Source organism: Camellia sinensis, chromosome 14 (assembly GCF_055761805.1).
Source record: "Camellia sinensis isolate YWXY chromosome 14, ASM5576180v1, whole genome shotgun sequence".
Lineage (NCBI taxonomy): Eukaryota > Viridiplantae > Streptophyta > Magnoliopsida > Ericales > Theaceae > Camellia > Camellia sinensis.
The window spans coordinates 11,664,697-11,679,438 of NC_138974.1; the positions used below are offsets into that span (position 1 = coordinate 11,664,697).

Genomic DNA, 14,742 nt, shown 5'->3' on the forward strand with positions numbered 1-14,742 from the left:
CATACTTTCTGTTGCTTTTGTTTTGAGTAAAACAAAAAAAAAAAAGCCAAACACATACACAAACAACAGGCCATAACACATACAAAAACTTAAAATCACCCTGCCTGCCCTTTGAATCATCCAGTCCTATGCCTCAATCCATAAATAAATTATCAAACTTCAATTGCCAAATTAAAAGGCATCATCTGCAAAAGAGGACATACCACAGTTCCACGCCTTAAAAATAACAGATTGCAGAGGATGCTCACAACTCTTTGTTCACTTTTATTATTGGAGATGTGGCAAAGGGAAACAAACACACAACACAGCTATCTGAAACTAATAATGTCCAGAAGGAGGTCAATTTTATAGCACTAGCAAGTCATAATTGTTTAAAAAACTCCCACTAATTCACTGTAGAGCCTTTCTCTTATATTATCAGAATTTGAAGCATTACCTACATTGGAAACATAAAAAGAATCATGAGAAACACCACCACTAGCACGCAGTTTAGTTCACCCTCTTGGATTTATGGCACAATGGAAATGGAGGTTGTCTCTGCTTCTACTACTGGACAACTCTGGCAAAATTACAGCACAGTTGTTCGCCCCAAGACAAGCAAGCCAGTTGGATAAAATTTTAATGCCAGAGATACACTTGAGAGGCCTACAAACTTCTGTAGTCTATCACCGTGACTTCATCCTCTGGCGCATCAAGGTCTTGATAACTGCACCAATGTATGTATATGTGAGTTAGTGCTACACCTTACATCATCAGGACCAGATTAAACAAAAAAAAGTAATGAAACTTAATCTAAGACTTTAAAAAAAAAAAAAATACAATTATATCCTTGATATCAAACTAACAAAGCAAAGAGGAAGGACAAGTGGATAAACTGTTGGAAGGAAAAACTATAAACAAGAAACAACATATTCTCATGGAAACTTCATGAGGTCGACCAACCTGCAGAAGGGTGGAGGTGGAGGGTGGGTTAGGTGCAGTAAATTAATATAGCGCTTATGCTTGTTGGTAAAGGAAAACATGTTACTTTTGCTGATACCATGTGACACAATGTTGTGATATGTACACAATTTGCATGCCAGTCCTATTGATTGTGTAGACAATTAGCATCATCAGTTTTCCTCCCTAAAATCTTTCAGTGCTTAAAATAAAAGCACAATTTGCAAAAAAAAGACATACTTGCACAACACACAGAAAGATCACAAACAGGAGTAGAATGCAGAAAAAATTGAAACAAGATAAAACAAATGTAAGCTGGTCCAATAGCTTCTCAAACAACTGACTTTGTAAAATGAAAAATAAGAAGATAAATAGAAGCCTAAATAAAAAATCAGTACTTTGAAAAAATAAAAATTAAGTCTAGAGCTTGCCTTCGTAAACGTCGAGGATCTTGTCGGAATGCTGGAGGTAAAGCAATGATTGGGGCTGGCCCACTCATTTGAGGCCCTGACCGCCCATTTCTACCACCGCCTTCAAAAGGGGAAGGTCCACCTTGCTCTCGCAGCATCCGCATTGCAACTTCAGGAGGAGCTGGGACAAATGGTCCCAATGGTCTGGAATCATAACCATTCGCAAATGCTAAATAAGATAAGCCAAATAAAATACCAACTGCCATCACACAAGGCCAAATCATAGAATGAACTGAACTTACCCAGCCCCAGGAACAGGCATAAGTACAGGAGGGGGGGCTATATCTGAAGGAAAAGGAGGAGCAACATGAATTCCTTGTCCACCAAAAGAATCAAACATTAGTTCATCTGGATTGCCTCCAACTGGACCATCATTATTGGACTGGAAATCCAATGACTGTGGCTTCTCAGACCTATCAAATCTTTCACTGCCATTATCTCGATTGTCACGTTCTCTACGGTTGCCACGTTCATCTTTCAGTCGGTTATCTGGACCTGGCCTACGCCTCTGTATCTTCTCCTTCTGCAGAAACAATGATGATAGTGATTATAATAACATTATAATTGAACAAAAAATAATGGCTTCCTGTACACATGAAACACTGGACACAGAAATTCAATGAGCAACTTCAGCAAATTGCATAACCCATATGGAATAATTAGCAGAAAGTCAAGAAGAAATATAAGTACACAAAATGGTAATTCTTCTATATACAAGATGATGTCCGTAGACTATTAAGTCCACATGGATTTCAAGGCAGAAGTGAAAATATCAAGTAGATCAATACAAAACCCTTATCTTTCTCTGCATACCATTAACTTGGGAAATTGAGCACGACATTTGACACCAGAAAACATGAGACAAATGAAAACTCGGAAGTCATTGTTACAATTGACACACATGCATGGCCAACTGAAAGGCCTTATCCGACTTCCAAGGTGCAATTTTCACCATCTGCTAATTATTTATATCATAGTTCCTTTCAATGTTTGCTCAATTCTTAATGTGCAATGACAATAAAACAGAATCATCTAAGTTGACAAATTCCCATTGTCAATATTAACAAACAGTAATACACAATGCAGGTTACAGAGTCGTCCAAGAGAAAGGCATATGTGAGGTCTACGTACAAACTAGGTTAGAAACATCAGCCTAATGATTTCTTTACATTTGGATGGTTCTTTTTTTACTTTAAAAGGAAGAAATGTGGAATATTTTACGCATTGATAAGATTTTTTTAAATTTTTTTGGGATAAATTAGGCATTGATAAGAAGATAATAATATCCTCATCCATTTGAGAATTATGATACTCAATTCATGGGATCTTACATCCAACTAACACAGTAGTAGTCTCCAAACAGATTAGGAAGTGTGGAAGTGTGAAAAGAAAAATTTACAATAGGATTTACTAGTAGTTCAATCCAAAAATAATTGAGTTACAGTTTTTGCCAACAAAGTTGATTTCATTTTTGGTATGATACATAGGGCACTTCGCCCACATATGGTCACCATATTGGTCACTTTTGAACCCAACATGCATCTCAAGAAATGTTCAACACCAGGTTAGGATCCACATCCCTCGTCCATGTCCATCGATACAAATGTTGATTTTACATATTTCTAAAATTAACAACTTATGTGCCTATTGCAGCTTTAGGTCAGGGATTCTGCAATAAATTATTCTTTTCATATCGTTGCAAACTAGCAGCATATAATCCACAGATGCATGTGTATCTTCGGCCCATGTATTCTACCTTGACAGTGCAAGAAAGATGTTTCAGGTCCATTAACAGGCCACCATATGTGTGTGCGTGTGTGTGTGTTCCATAAGAAACACCAGAGACAAACAGATCAGCTCACATATACCAAGTCCAGGATGTAGGAATTGTTGTCTTCCAACAGCCTGCATCTATGAAATTATTTGTTAAGCATTGAATCAATTCTTTTGCACTTTTATGTTTCCAACTGTTACAATGTAAGTGTTTGTTGGATGTCTTATATTTGTTGGATATTGGTATTTGGAATGTTGAATTTTGTTGGTTGTTTTAAGGTTTAGGTTTAGGTTCAGGTTTAGGTTTAGGTTTAGTATTTGAAATCTTGAATGCATCATGCTTTTCAGAATATAACTCTTTGACATTTTACGAAAAAATGTACAAAAAAATAGAGAGGTGATGTGACTCAAAAAAGATAAAAAGACACAAAGTATGATATCTTAGTAGCATCCCAAACAACCCAAGTTTTTGTCTATGTTATTTATTTATTTTTAATATCCTTGGAGTTTGCCTTTCTTTGATGAAGTCATTGCTTCGCCTCATCAACTCATGCTTAGGTCCCCAGAGGCCATGTCATCTTGGTTCACTTTCACCTTTTGAAAAAAAAAAAAAGACTGGCATGGACCAAGCTAAATAGTGTGAGCTTATAACCAAGTGGGGCAATAAGGTGGTTGGTTGCTGGTCCTAGGCCTCTTGCATGGATGAGTGCATCATTCTTTTCACTTCCATACCCAAAGAACATAAACACGCACAGAACACTAATCTATTTATATGTGAATGACAGATTACAGAGAATGAATCGTACCGGTACAGAAGGCTGCATAACAGGAGTCCCACCAGGTGCATCTGCATCACTGCAATGACAGGTAGCTAATCATCACTGTAACTCTATAATCAACACAAAGAGGAAAACACAATCCTAACCAGAAAGAAATACTTACTCCATGTAGTTCTGGAAATACAGATCTTCACGCACTTTAGAAGTTAGCTCCATCACAAGTTCTGGGTGCTTCAGCTTTAAATGCTTATGGACAAACTCAGCAGCATGGAATAGCTTTGTGCAACCCTTGGCTCCACAACCATACTTCCACCCATATTTCTCATCTCTAATTTTTCGGACATAGGGGTCTAAAGCTTCAACAGCAGTCGCATCTATCTTTTCCTTAGCAGTCATTATTTCCAACGGATCATGACCCTTCAACCTCTCTTGCCAACGAGAGTCTAGTTTCTTTTCCCACTCGGCCCCATTACTAGGTCCATCAGAACTCTTGCCATCTAACCTGACATGCCGGAGACCCTTTGGTTCACTTGTTTCGACCAATCCATAGTAATCCACTCCATGAATGCGCCAAAGATAAGTAATAAGGGTATCCAGTAGCTCAACACCCTCAAGGCCTTTGACAGAGGCTAAACCCCGTACAATAATAACCGGGCCACTGGAACCACCATGAGACTTGTCCCTGTTCATTCTGTCATTATCAACCCTAGATAGTATATTGTCCTCAATTCCCTTTTCAGAGTCAAGTTTTCGAACAAGGGCCTGGCCCTGTTCAATGTCAACTTGGATCCGTCTGGGTTCAGAGCTGACTGGGTGAGCCTTGGGAGCAGCTGAAAGAAGATCAGTTTCTTTAGCTGGGGCCTTACCATGCCGTTTTCTTTTCCCACTTATGTCTGCTTCATCCTCAGAGTTAGGATCACTTGTCTGTCCTGATTTGGTTGAAGATGAAGCATCAACACCAGGACCTCTGCTTCACGCGAGGAAAAGTAATTGGTATGGTATCAAATCATTTATAAATTTAAAAAATAAAAATGAAAATAAAAAAATACAAAACGCTTGGTGCCATGGTTTGGGGTGCAGTGTTAAGTGCATAAGTGTAGATCTTACAAATCCAATGTTCCACTCTGCAAATCAAGCAAGAAATCCTTTGCCATCTTTCGTGCAAGCTCATTCCTCCTAAACAAAAATAAATTAATAAAAAACAATACTCAAATTAAAAACCAGATAACAGCAAATAACAGTTAGCAACCCTTAACCAAAAACATCTTAAGCATTTATTTTAGGTTTTCCTTTTCCATCTCTTGATTGACTTTTTAAAGTTAACCACACGAGAATTTTTATTATTATAAAATACATAAAACTAAGTTACCAACTTCCATCCTTCAATGATGTAAGTAGCACACCTTTCTATCACAGCAAGTAAATTTGTGGGATGATATTTGTCTTTCAACCTACATACAAAAGCAAGATCAATTAGAAATATATATATATATATATATATATATGATAGAAAAAGTGACCACAAATTAAAAGAAAAAGAAGAAATGCACCATTGTTCATCTTTGTGAGCATCAAAAAAAGCTCGTTTCTGAGTCGATATGTACTCTGACTTGTATTCCTGATATCTGTTAACAAAAAGCTAAGGTCAATCCAAGATTCCAAAAAGCAAAAGTAAATGAAAAACTGGAGAGGGGGGAAGCACAGTTGAAGAAAGTTGCTAAGCTCAATTTATGTTCAAACACATACAGCAATTAAAACATTCCTTCCTGTACCTGCGCTCAGCTTCTGCTGGTAGAATGTCATCTTCAAGCTCCTGAATGAACTGCTTATAAGACATCAAACCTTCTCTGAAAAATAAAATTTTTAGTGTTACATTCTTGTCACAAACATAGACAAGTGACACGACACAACAATTTTCAACAAAATACAGGACACAATACGCCTAGGACACATTAAATTTTACTTTTTAAAAGTTTATTATATGTCAAAAATATGAATAGTTTATTCAAAGATAATGAAAAAAAATTAAAAATAACACTAATTAAATTAGAGGCCATATATTCCATAACTTGACCATCAAGATATCATTCACGTAATAATTGCATTATAAAAACGTCATAATTGCATTATAAAGAATGCAAACTATTGTAGATCATTAAAATACACATGATATATTCATGAACTCCTTGGTGGTAGAAGTATCTATGATGCTTTTAAAGTAACGAGTCATTATGATGCTTTTAAAGAAAGTAACGAGTCATTATCCATAGATACTTCTGTCACATATACATGAACTCCCCCTTAGTGGTAGAAGTATTAATCTTTTTGAATATCTGGCTAGGGCATAATAATATACTAAGATGGTTACCAAAACCAGCTCAGAAAGAGGATCAAAGGGAGACAAGGAGAGAGAGGTGGACATAAAAAAGTTCTTTTTTTCTTTTTTATTTATTTTTTAAATATGAAGAACAAGAAGCATATGGAGTTCTCATCTCTTCTTAATTAGCAATCAAATGTTTGTGTATTAGCGAAAATTGAGAAACAAAGCTTTTGAGTAAGAAATCTGGTGACAACTAAATTGTTAAAGAATAAAATTACATTAGCATCTCTTTTCTTATTGGATAAAATGAAATTAGCATCTTACTTTCAACTTGCACAGAGAGTTGAAATTTCCAATAATTTAAATAAAAAGTCAAACTCTGGCTTAGCCTCAAAAAACATATTACTAGAAACCCTTGTCTTACAAGGCATAGTGATACATTAGAGTCTAACCAGTCTGAAATGCCTACCTCTGAGAACTCCCTGCATTGGAGGCATCATTGAAACCACCACGACCTGAATCCCAGTCTGCAAAACAAGGAATACCCAATATGCTCTATGTTAACAATAAAAGACAAATTTAAAAATTATCAGCATGCCAGACAGAATATCAGCAGCCAAACTTCTGGGCAAAGAATGCACAGCTAGCCCTAAAAAGAAAGAAACATCACCCAAAATATATACTCCCTCCGTCCCAAAATATTAGTCCCTTATTCTATTTTTCATTGTCCCAAAATATTAGTCTATTTTCAAAAATCAAGTACAAAAATAATATAAATTTCCTATTTTGCCCTTCTTTTAAATTCATTAACATAAAAAGTACAATTATGACATTGATATTCCCCAAAAACGTACTATTAAAGGGTAATTTTGGAAAATCAATTTTTTTAAAGTGCAATAATTGTACTACCAAAAAAAGTTAGATTCTTCAAAATGGACCATTATTTTGGGACGGAGGGAGTATATATTTGTTTTTCATTTAATTCCTATGAGCAAATCGATGAATGCCACCTTGACAAAATCATTAAAAAAGTTCGAGACTTGATCCTGTGCCATTTTGAAGGTTAGCACAAAAGACTCAGCTGATTTAAAAGGTCAAGCACGTTAGTTCCTTTGCCATGCTAAGTTGTTTGTGTTGATTGTTGATTTATAGAATGCTTAAACATAAAATTAATAAAAGAGACAAGCTATGAAGCACGGATACTTCAAAAAGGGTGAGGTATCCGTATCGGATACTTATCGGATACCGATACTCCTCGGATACTCGCGGATATGTATCGGATACTTCTTAAAAGTATCGGATACTTCTTAATAAATTTTTTATTAATTTTGAAGTATCGGATACTTAATTTTGAAAGTATCGGATACTAGAAGTTACATATTACTTATAATATTTTGTTTAGTTCTTTGATAAGAGGAATATAGTGAGAGTTAAAGTAATAGAATTTGTCAAATTGATGTATCCTTGTTGTCTCTCTCACTTCTCTCTTACTTTCTCACTCTCTTACGTTTCTTCTCTCTGCTCTCATTCTTTTTTTGGTGTTGGCATGTAAGGATGATATTTAATTTGCATTTGCATTTGCATTTGCTTTTGCTTTTAGTTTTGGATGTTTTATAAATGTTTGAGCACTTTTAGGTTAATAGGAATCCCTCTCTTTATTTATTAATTTACTTTAAGTTTTATTTTCATGCATATTACATTATTAAAATTATAAAATAAAAAAAAAAATTACGAATGTATCCCCGTTGTACCCGTATCATACTTTTTCAAATTTTGACATATCGCCATATCCACATCCCCATATCACCATATCCGTATCCGTGCTTCCTAGGCTATCATTGATGACTTAAAAAAGTATATTTGCTAAAATTTTTATTTAAGAATGGTTTTTTCGCTTTAGCTAAGGTCTTGTGATATTCACTGATAAAGGGGAACAAGTTGAAGCTATTGACCTTGAAGACTCCTAGTTTTATAGGAATCTTTCTTCTTTATCAAGTTGTCTTTTGCTTTAGGTTTTATTTTTATGCATACTGCATTACTAAAAATTGTTAAAATAATATTTTTTATGAACGTATCCCCGCCGTACCCGTATCCTAATTTTTCAAATTTAGTCGTATCGCCGTATCCGTATCGTATTGTATCCGTATCCCGTATCTGTATCCGTGCTTCCTAGGAGACAAGCAGTCAGTGTAGAAAAATAATCCAGAAGGTCGTCTCACCTTGTGTTATAAATACTATAGAGCAACAATTACCCTCAAGTTTTTGAATAAATAGGAAGCAATTTAGCGTTACAAATGTGTTACTTGTTTCTCTCATGTTGGATATTCTTCATGCAGTATGCACATTAAGTGACCAGGATATTATTCAGAAATCTATTAATGAATGTTGTCTATAATACATGAAATAAATATACCGAGTCTGTAATTTCCTATGATTTTCAAATATTTCATCAACAATACTTATGAGCGCCACTGTTACTGCACATACAGGCATAACAATTTAGATGGATTGGAACTCAGCAACAAATAGTGCCATGCCATGATCATCTTTATCATGAATAGTAGTGAAAGTTACTAGGGATCAAAAAATTCATAAAATTTATCACTGTAGTCTGCAGATAGTTGACAAGATTCCAATTGATGAATTCAGAGATTAAATATGGCACCACTTAAAATCCAAGGCTCAAATATAAGCATTCCTTCCATATTAAATTAAGCTATTTGACAATTTCGTTGGGAAAGACAACCCAAAAGCTTTAATAATATATTCAAATAGAACAAGCTCTAGGCTATGAAAACATTTATCACAATACTCAAGTTGAAACCCAAAAACCAATTATAATTCTCAATGAATTGCGTGTTTAAAGCAAAAGTCCAGTGATTACCAGATGAACCAGTTTGATAACCAGCAGATGAACGACCCATGTACCGACCATGAGGCCTTTCATCAGCATAACCAGGCCTGCTGCCCATATCACGTTCATATGGATAATCATATCCAAACCTATATCATCAAAAATATTGAACAATGGTGAAAAAGGGTACACACAGATTACGAAAATAAAGAAAGAAGACATGCAAATAGATACCCGGGCCCAACTAAAGTAGCCATAAGTATAACAAAGAAATAGAAAAATCCTATGCACAAGACTAGATTCAAAGAGATAAAAGAACAAATTATAAGAAAACCATAAAATAAAAATACAACCATAGTTCAAAAGTGTAAAAGAAAGAAAGGCGTGGATAGGGTAGATGATACACTTGGCAAGTGTTGGGGCCAAGATATTAAGGCATGCCTATATTGCTCATGGCACTCCATGGTTTGGTTAAGAAAGCTTCACTCAAACTATCGTGTCTCCTTCGCTTGTGGACAACATGATGCTCTCTATAAATGTGTTTTCCCCTATCTACATTAAGACGTAGGCTCATCCTCCAATCAAGTTGTCCTTGCCACTACACTCAGGGCTACATCTTAGGCTCGGCCAAGTACCCTACCTCCATTGAGCGGTGTCTCACCAAGCAAATCTTCCATTCACACTTGACTCTAAGCACCTTGACACAACCACACTAATCTAGGTTGGGAGCAAGGCATAGGAACTTGAGCCCATCAGAGGATCTGTGGCTTAGAAGTTAGAGTAGAGGATTCATCAAGGTGCCTCATCCCACACTCATCCGAGACAAGAGAGAGAAAGATCTCCACAAGCAAAGACCATGTTTAGCAAGACATGCAACACCTCGTAAGAAATATCCCACCTAACTCCTTTAGATTCGCAATACAGCTGTTGAGACTTAACCATTGCACTCCCATAAGCCCTTTGGTGTAATCATAGGTGCCATTAGTAATTAGAAAACATTAACCAAGAGGGATGAGGCATGTGTCCCAAAGACATTGAGCATGTTGAGTTGTCTCCCATCATTAAACCACCATATAAAAGAAGACCTCCATTCATAACAAGCTATTTGCCACCTATCTCCTCTGAAAAGCCCAAAGCTCTCTTTATTGCCATCCTCTCTTAGTTTAAGACTGGCTTATGTCACGTATTGACTCATTAGGGATGCGAGTTCTACACTAAGCACCTTGCAAGTGCATTAGTTTGTGAGCTGCAAGACAGGTAGGGTAAATCCCTATCGCATCTCCTGGGTTGGTCCTTGGGTATAATGCACGAGGTACGCAGTACCACTTGTGGAGTCAGCTTCTCAGGGGGATGACAAGCGCCCAGTTTGTGACAAGTGTTATTAGAGCCAGCCTAGGGGCACTGTGATGGGGATGATACGTGGGACTTACACCAAGCACCTTCATTGTGGCGTCTACACCAAGGGTGGTGTCCGCACGAGGCGGGTTCCCATGGGTAGGGGAACAGACAAGCATGGAGGCATGCAGGATAATGTCCCCCTAACGAGGGTGTCAGGAACTGGTAGTGGTAGCATGTCACGTACCGACTTATTAGGGATGTGAGTTCTACACCAAGCACCTTACAAGCATATTAGTTTGTGAGAAACAAGGCAGGCAGGGTAGATTCCTATCGCATTTCCTGGGTTAATCCTTGGACATAATGCACGGGGTACGCAATACCACTCGTGTAGCTGGCTTCTCGGGAGGATGACAAACGCCCAGTCCGTGACACTTAGCTTTGACCATCCTTGCCTCTTGTGTCTCTTTTCCATCTTAGTACCTACCATCTTCCCATAAGACCCCACCTTAGCACCTTAGCAACAGGGAAAAATTAAGGAGACATCACTTGTGACTAATGTGACAACTAAGAACAATTCAACTAGCATGATGTAACACGGAACTTAGGGAAGGCACTGGCGGTGTTTGGAAAGAAATTTTTTAGATTTTTTTTTTGTTTTTTTCCACTGAAAGACAAATTAGTTACAAAACCAAAAAAAAATAAATCCAAACAAAATATCACATCAAACTCCAAAATCATTTCACTTTTTCTTTCACAAACATCACATTCAACCACAAAAACGCCCAACTATCTTCCCAAATACAAAAAAAAAAAATTCTTCAATAATATCCTACAACTAAAAAAATCTACAAAAAAACTCACTTCCCAAACACCCACACTGAATGCAATATCTATTAACTTTACTGTTTCAAAAAAGTCAATGAAATTATTAAATCTAACGTGCATCGCCTATTGACATTGTTATCCTAGAAAATAAACAATGCAATTGAAGAGACAAGTATTCTAGTGATATCATTCTTGCCTCCAATTAAAAAAATTCTATTAATGACATGCTTCACCTCTACTAATCACCACTTCAAAGATTCAACTTTGAATTATAGAAGCTTTTGTGCTTCTCATTACAAAACTTGAGGCCGAGTTTTCACCAACATGTGGGAAATAGATGTACTCAAATATAGAGTTGTTTCTTTGGCACAACAGTTGGCTTTCTGGGCTTCAAAATATAGCTTATTTATTTTAATCTGGTATATTTACGTTTTAAAATTTATAGTAATTTTTGTTTTCTATGATTGAGGTAGTATCTATACATTTTGTTTCTAATGGGCATGAGTTTTAATTGGGGTCTAAGTAATTGCTATATTAGGGTTACTCGAGAGTTAAATTACTTGGTTGTACCGTACTTATTAGTACGGAAAGTTTCCTGGGACATCTTCCTTGGAAACCAAGTTTGGTATAACTATTTATATGAACACACAATCGAGCTTTCTAGTGAAGATTTTCATTAAAATTCCGATTTCAATTCTCTCTTATTCTTCTTTTTCCCTTCATTTGAGAGCTTTGTTTTAGCTCTATAGCTTGAGGTATTCAAGTAGTGTTTCCAAAAAATTGGAGCAATATGTTTCAATATCAAATTTTGCAATTTCCAACCTTGATCTAAATAAGTGGAGTTTGTTTTCAATTGTAGCATTGGATTGGATGTGAAGAAGTACATCATTAGCTCAGCAATAATGATTCCCAAGATACATCAATCTTTCTACACCAACACTTCTCATAAGTTGCGCACCCCAAAATAACAAATAAAATAAAATTACACTTCATCTTGATATTAATATTCTAGCCAAGCTACAGTAAAATGTTATGCGAGATCAACTATAAAAAAATCTTCAGGAGGTGCCCATGAGAAGGAAGGACGATATGGAATAGAAAAGAGGCACTAAGCCATAGGCATAACTAGTTCTATTCAGCACAAGATGGAGCAAATCAAACATCAAGCTTACCAAGAAGAAGCAACGTTCTCTTAACACTTCAGTCATTTTTGCTTTTGTTTTTTTTTTGTTTTTTGGTAGACTCTGATACTTGAGCTAATAGACTCCTAAGTGCAGTTTCCAACTCAAATTCCACCACAAATCTACCCACAACAAAAATTAATTGAACTTTTGTTCTGAGTCAATATATGACCGTAAACACCTAAATGATGTGTAACCCCAATACAACCTCATTAAGGTTCTAACTTGGATGCACTTTCTTACACATGAGCCATTAGAAATTGATTCAAGTCCCCACCCACTTCCCATATAGAGATATTACTAGCTACAATTTAGCTAACGATCTCCATATATAGTTTAAAAGCACTAAACCCAGCATTCTTGTCCAGCTTATGAACCTCAGTAGGGTAAGAATAACTTCATTATGAAAATATAGAACCAATGGGGAAATTTTACCCTTATCTCATTAGTGATGGCGAACCTCCACAGGTTTGCAGATAAAATTCCACTACACATACATGCCCCATCCAACAAGTCACATTTCTCATTATTGAAACCAAAAAAAAAAATGCCAATATTTGTTTTTATTCTAGACTAAGAACACTTTGGATGTCCTTATTATGCTTCTTGTCAGTTGTCACCATTTCCTTAACAAATTCTTAGCATCTGTAGGTCGGATCAATGAGAGAGAGAGAGAGAGAGAGAGAGAGAGAGGGGGGGGGGGGGACTTTTCATTTCCTTTGTATGTTTGCACACTTGCTTCAGGAATTGAACTTCACCATAGCAATGAGTGGTCATGACTCTTAATATGATCAACATCATAAATTCTTCATTTTCTAGTAGGTAATCAACCATGCTGTGATCTCCATGAGGGCCTCCTCTTGCACTTGGATTTCATTTATGAATGGCACGTGAAATGATAAAAATTGGAGGCTAAGGACTCATATGAAACTATAGATGATTGCATCATAATGATCCTCAGGCACTTAACTACCATACATTTCTTTGAAGCAAGTTCCCATTTTTCCTGTTTTTGTTACTAAGAATAAATAAAAATGTACACTTTAACATGTGCCAAACATAAACAGATGAGAGTAATAGTTCCCAAACATCACTAGAACAATGTCAGCTTAAACTGAATCCATAAACAGTGATACACAACATAGAGTTGCAAAAGTCGGCTTAAGCACTTCTACAACAGCACCAAAGCTGTCAAAGAAATTTATTAACCCAGTACCAACAAACAAAACTCGCATAACACCTTCAAGAATTCAAAATAAAGACACCAAATGCATTCTTCCCAGTCAATAATATGTCTAAAATACTTATCTAATAGCACCAGACCCACCTAGGAACGTCACAATTTCTTTCCACAAGCAGTCAACATATACTTTCTGAGACCAATAAACATTTCTCCAATATCACCAAGACCCAAAACCCTCATGTAAAATCAAGTATACTAGAAGCCTTTTAACTTCCATGTTCATTCCTATAACTCACAGCTAATTTCTGAGTCAAATAACTAACACACAACAATCAATTCAACAATAAACAAATTAAAATTCAACAATCAATTCAAAATTCTAACCTTCTATCACCAGGGCCATAACCACCTCTAGGGCTTCCACGCCTCCCATCGTACCCACCATCATCCCTCCGAGACCGCTTGAACGGCGGAAGTGGAGGTGACCTCCGTGGCGGAGAATGACGGCGGTCGCGATAAGGCGGAGGGGGGCTAGGGCTAGCACGACGCTTGTAATCCCTCTCCCTCTGCGGCGGCGGAGGTGAGGAGCGGTTGCGATCGTAATAATCTCCGCCGCGGCGGTTGGGAGGGCGGTCGAGGTCCCTGTCGTCACGCCTCTCCCTGGAATCCCTGTCTCGACGCCTCGGCAGCGGCGGAGGAGGAGGCGGCGGCGGCGGAGGTGGAGGAGACGATTCGGGGTCGTCGGCGGACTTGTTGTCGTCCTTGCGGTCTCGACGGCGGTCCAGAGAGTCGAGCGGCATGCTGATCACTTCCGCCATGGATGGTGGGGATTTGAGGAAACCCTAAAAATGGATGAGATGTGGAGGAGACGATAGATACTCTCTCAGAACTGATTTCGAGACTTCTTTCTAGGCTTCGAGCATTTTCCCAGGAGAGAGAAAGAGGGTGTAAATGGGTAAATTGTAAATACACCCTCAATTTATAAAGTTTTATTTGTTTGACTCTTCACGTTTTGAAAATTATACCACACTCCAAATTATTAATAGCCTTACAAATACACCCTTTATGTTGCTCAATTGT

General features: G+C 37.0%; 1 protein-coding gene across 1 annotated transcript; it reads right to left on the reverse strand.

Moving 5' to 3' along the window:
* Window positions 1-241: 241 nt before the first annotated feature.
* LOC114301615 (serrate RNA effector molecule) lies at window positions 242-14,645 on the reverse strand. The gene is made up of 12 exons (XM_028246576.2): window positions 14,047-14,645; window positions 9,166-9,284; window positions 6,751-6,808; window positions 5,734-5,808; window positions 5,512-5,586; window positions 5,365-5,412; window positions 5,069-5,137; window positions 4,125-4,928; window positions 3,989-4,037; window positions 1,652-1,932; window positions 1,371-1,553; window positions 242-706 (listed from the first exon to the last, which is right to left on the reverse strand). Exons 1-12 carry the CDS (start codon window positions 14,478-14,480, stop codon window positions 646-648), a joined length of 2,256 nt encoding a protein of 751 aa, XP_028102377.2. The 5' UTR covers window positions 14,481-14,645; the 3' UTR covers window positions 242-645.
* Between the last annotated feature and the right edge of the window lie 97 nt (window positions 14,646-14,742).

Excerpts from the sequence above, each read along its gene's own strand:
- LOC114301615 (XM_028246576.2), bottom strand. The coding sequence starts at position 14,480 with ATGGCGGAAGTGATCAGCATGCCGCTCGACTCTCTGGACCGCCGTCGA. Across the intron at positions 1,933-3,988 it reads TTATGCAGCCTTCTGTACCG|AAGGAGAAGATACAGAGGCG; the intron begins GTACGATTCATT and ends TTGTTTCTGCAG. Across the intron at positions 1,554-1,651 it reads ATGCCTGTTCCTGGGGCTGG|ACCATTGGGACCATTTGTCC; the intron begins GTAAGTTCAGTT and ends TTATGATTCCAG.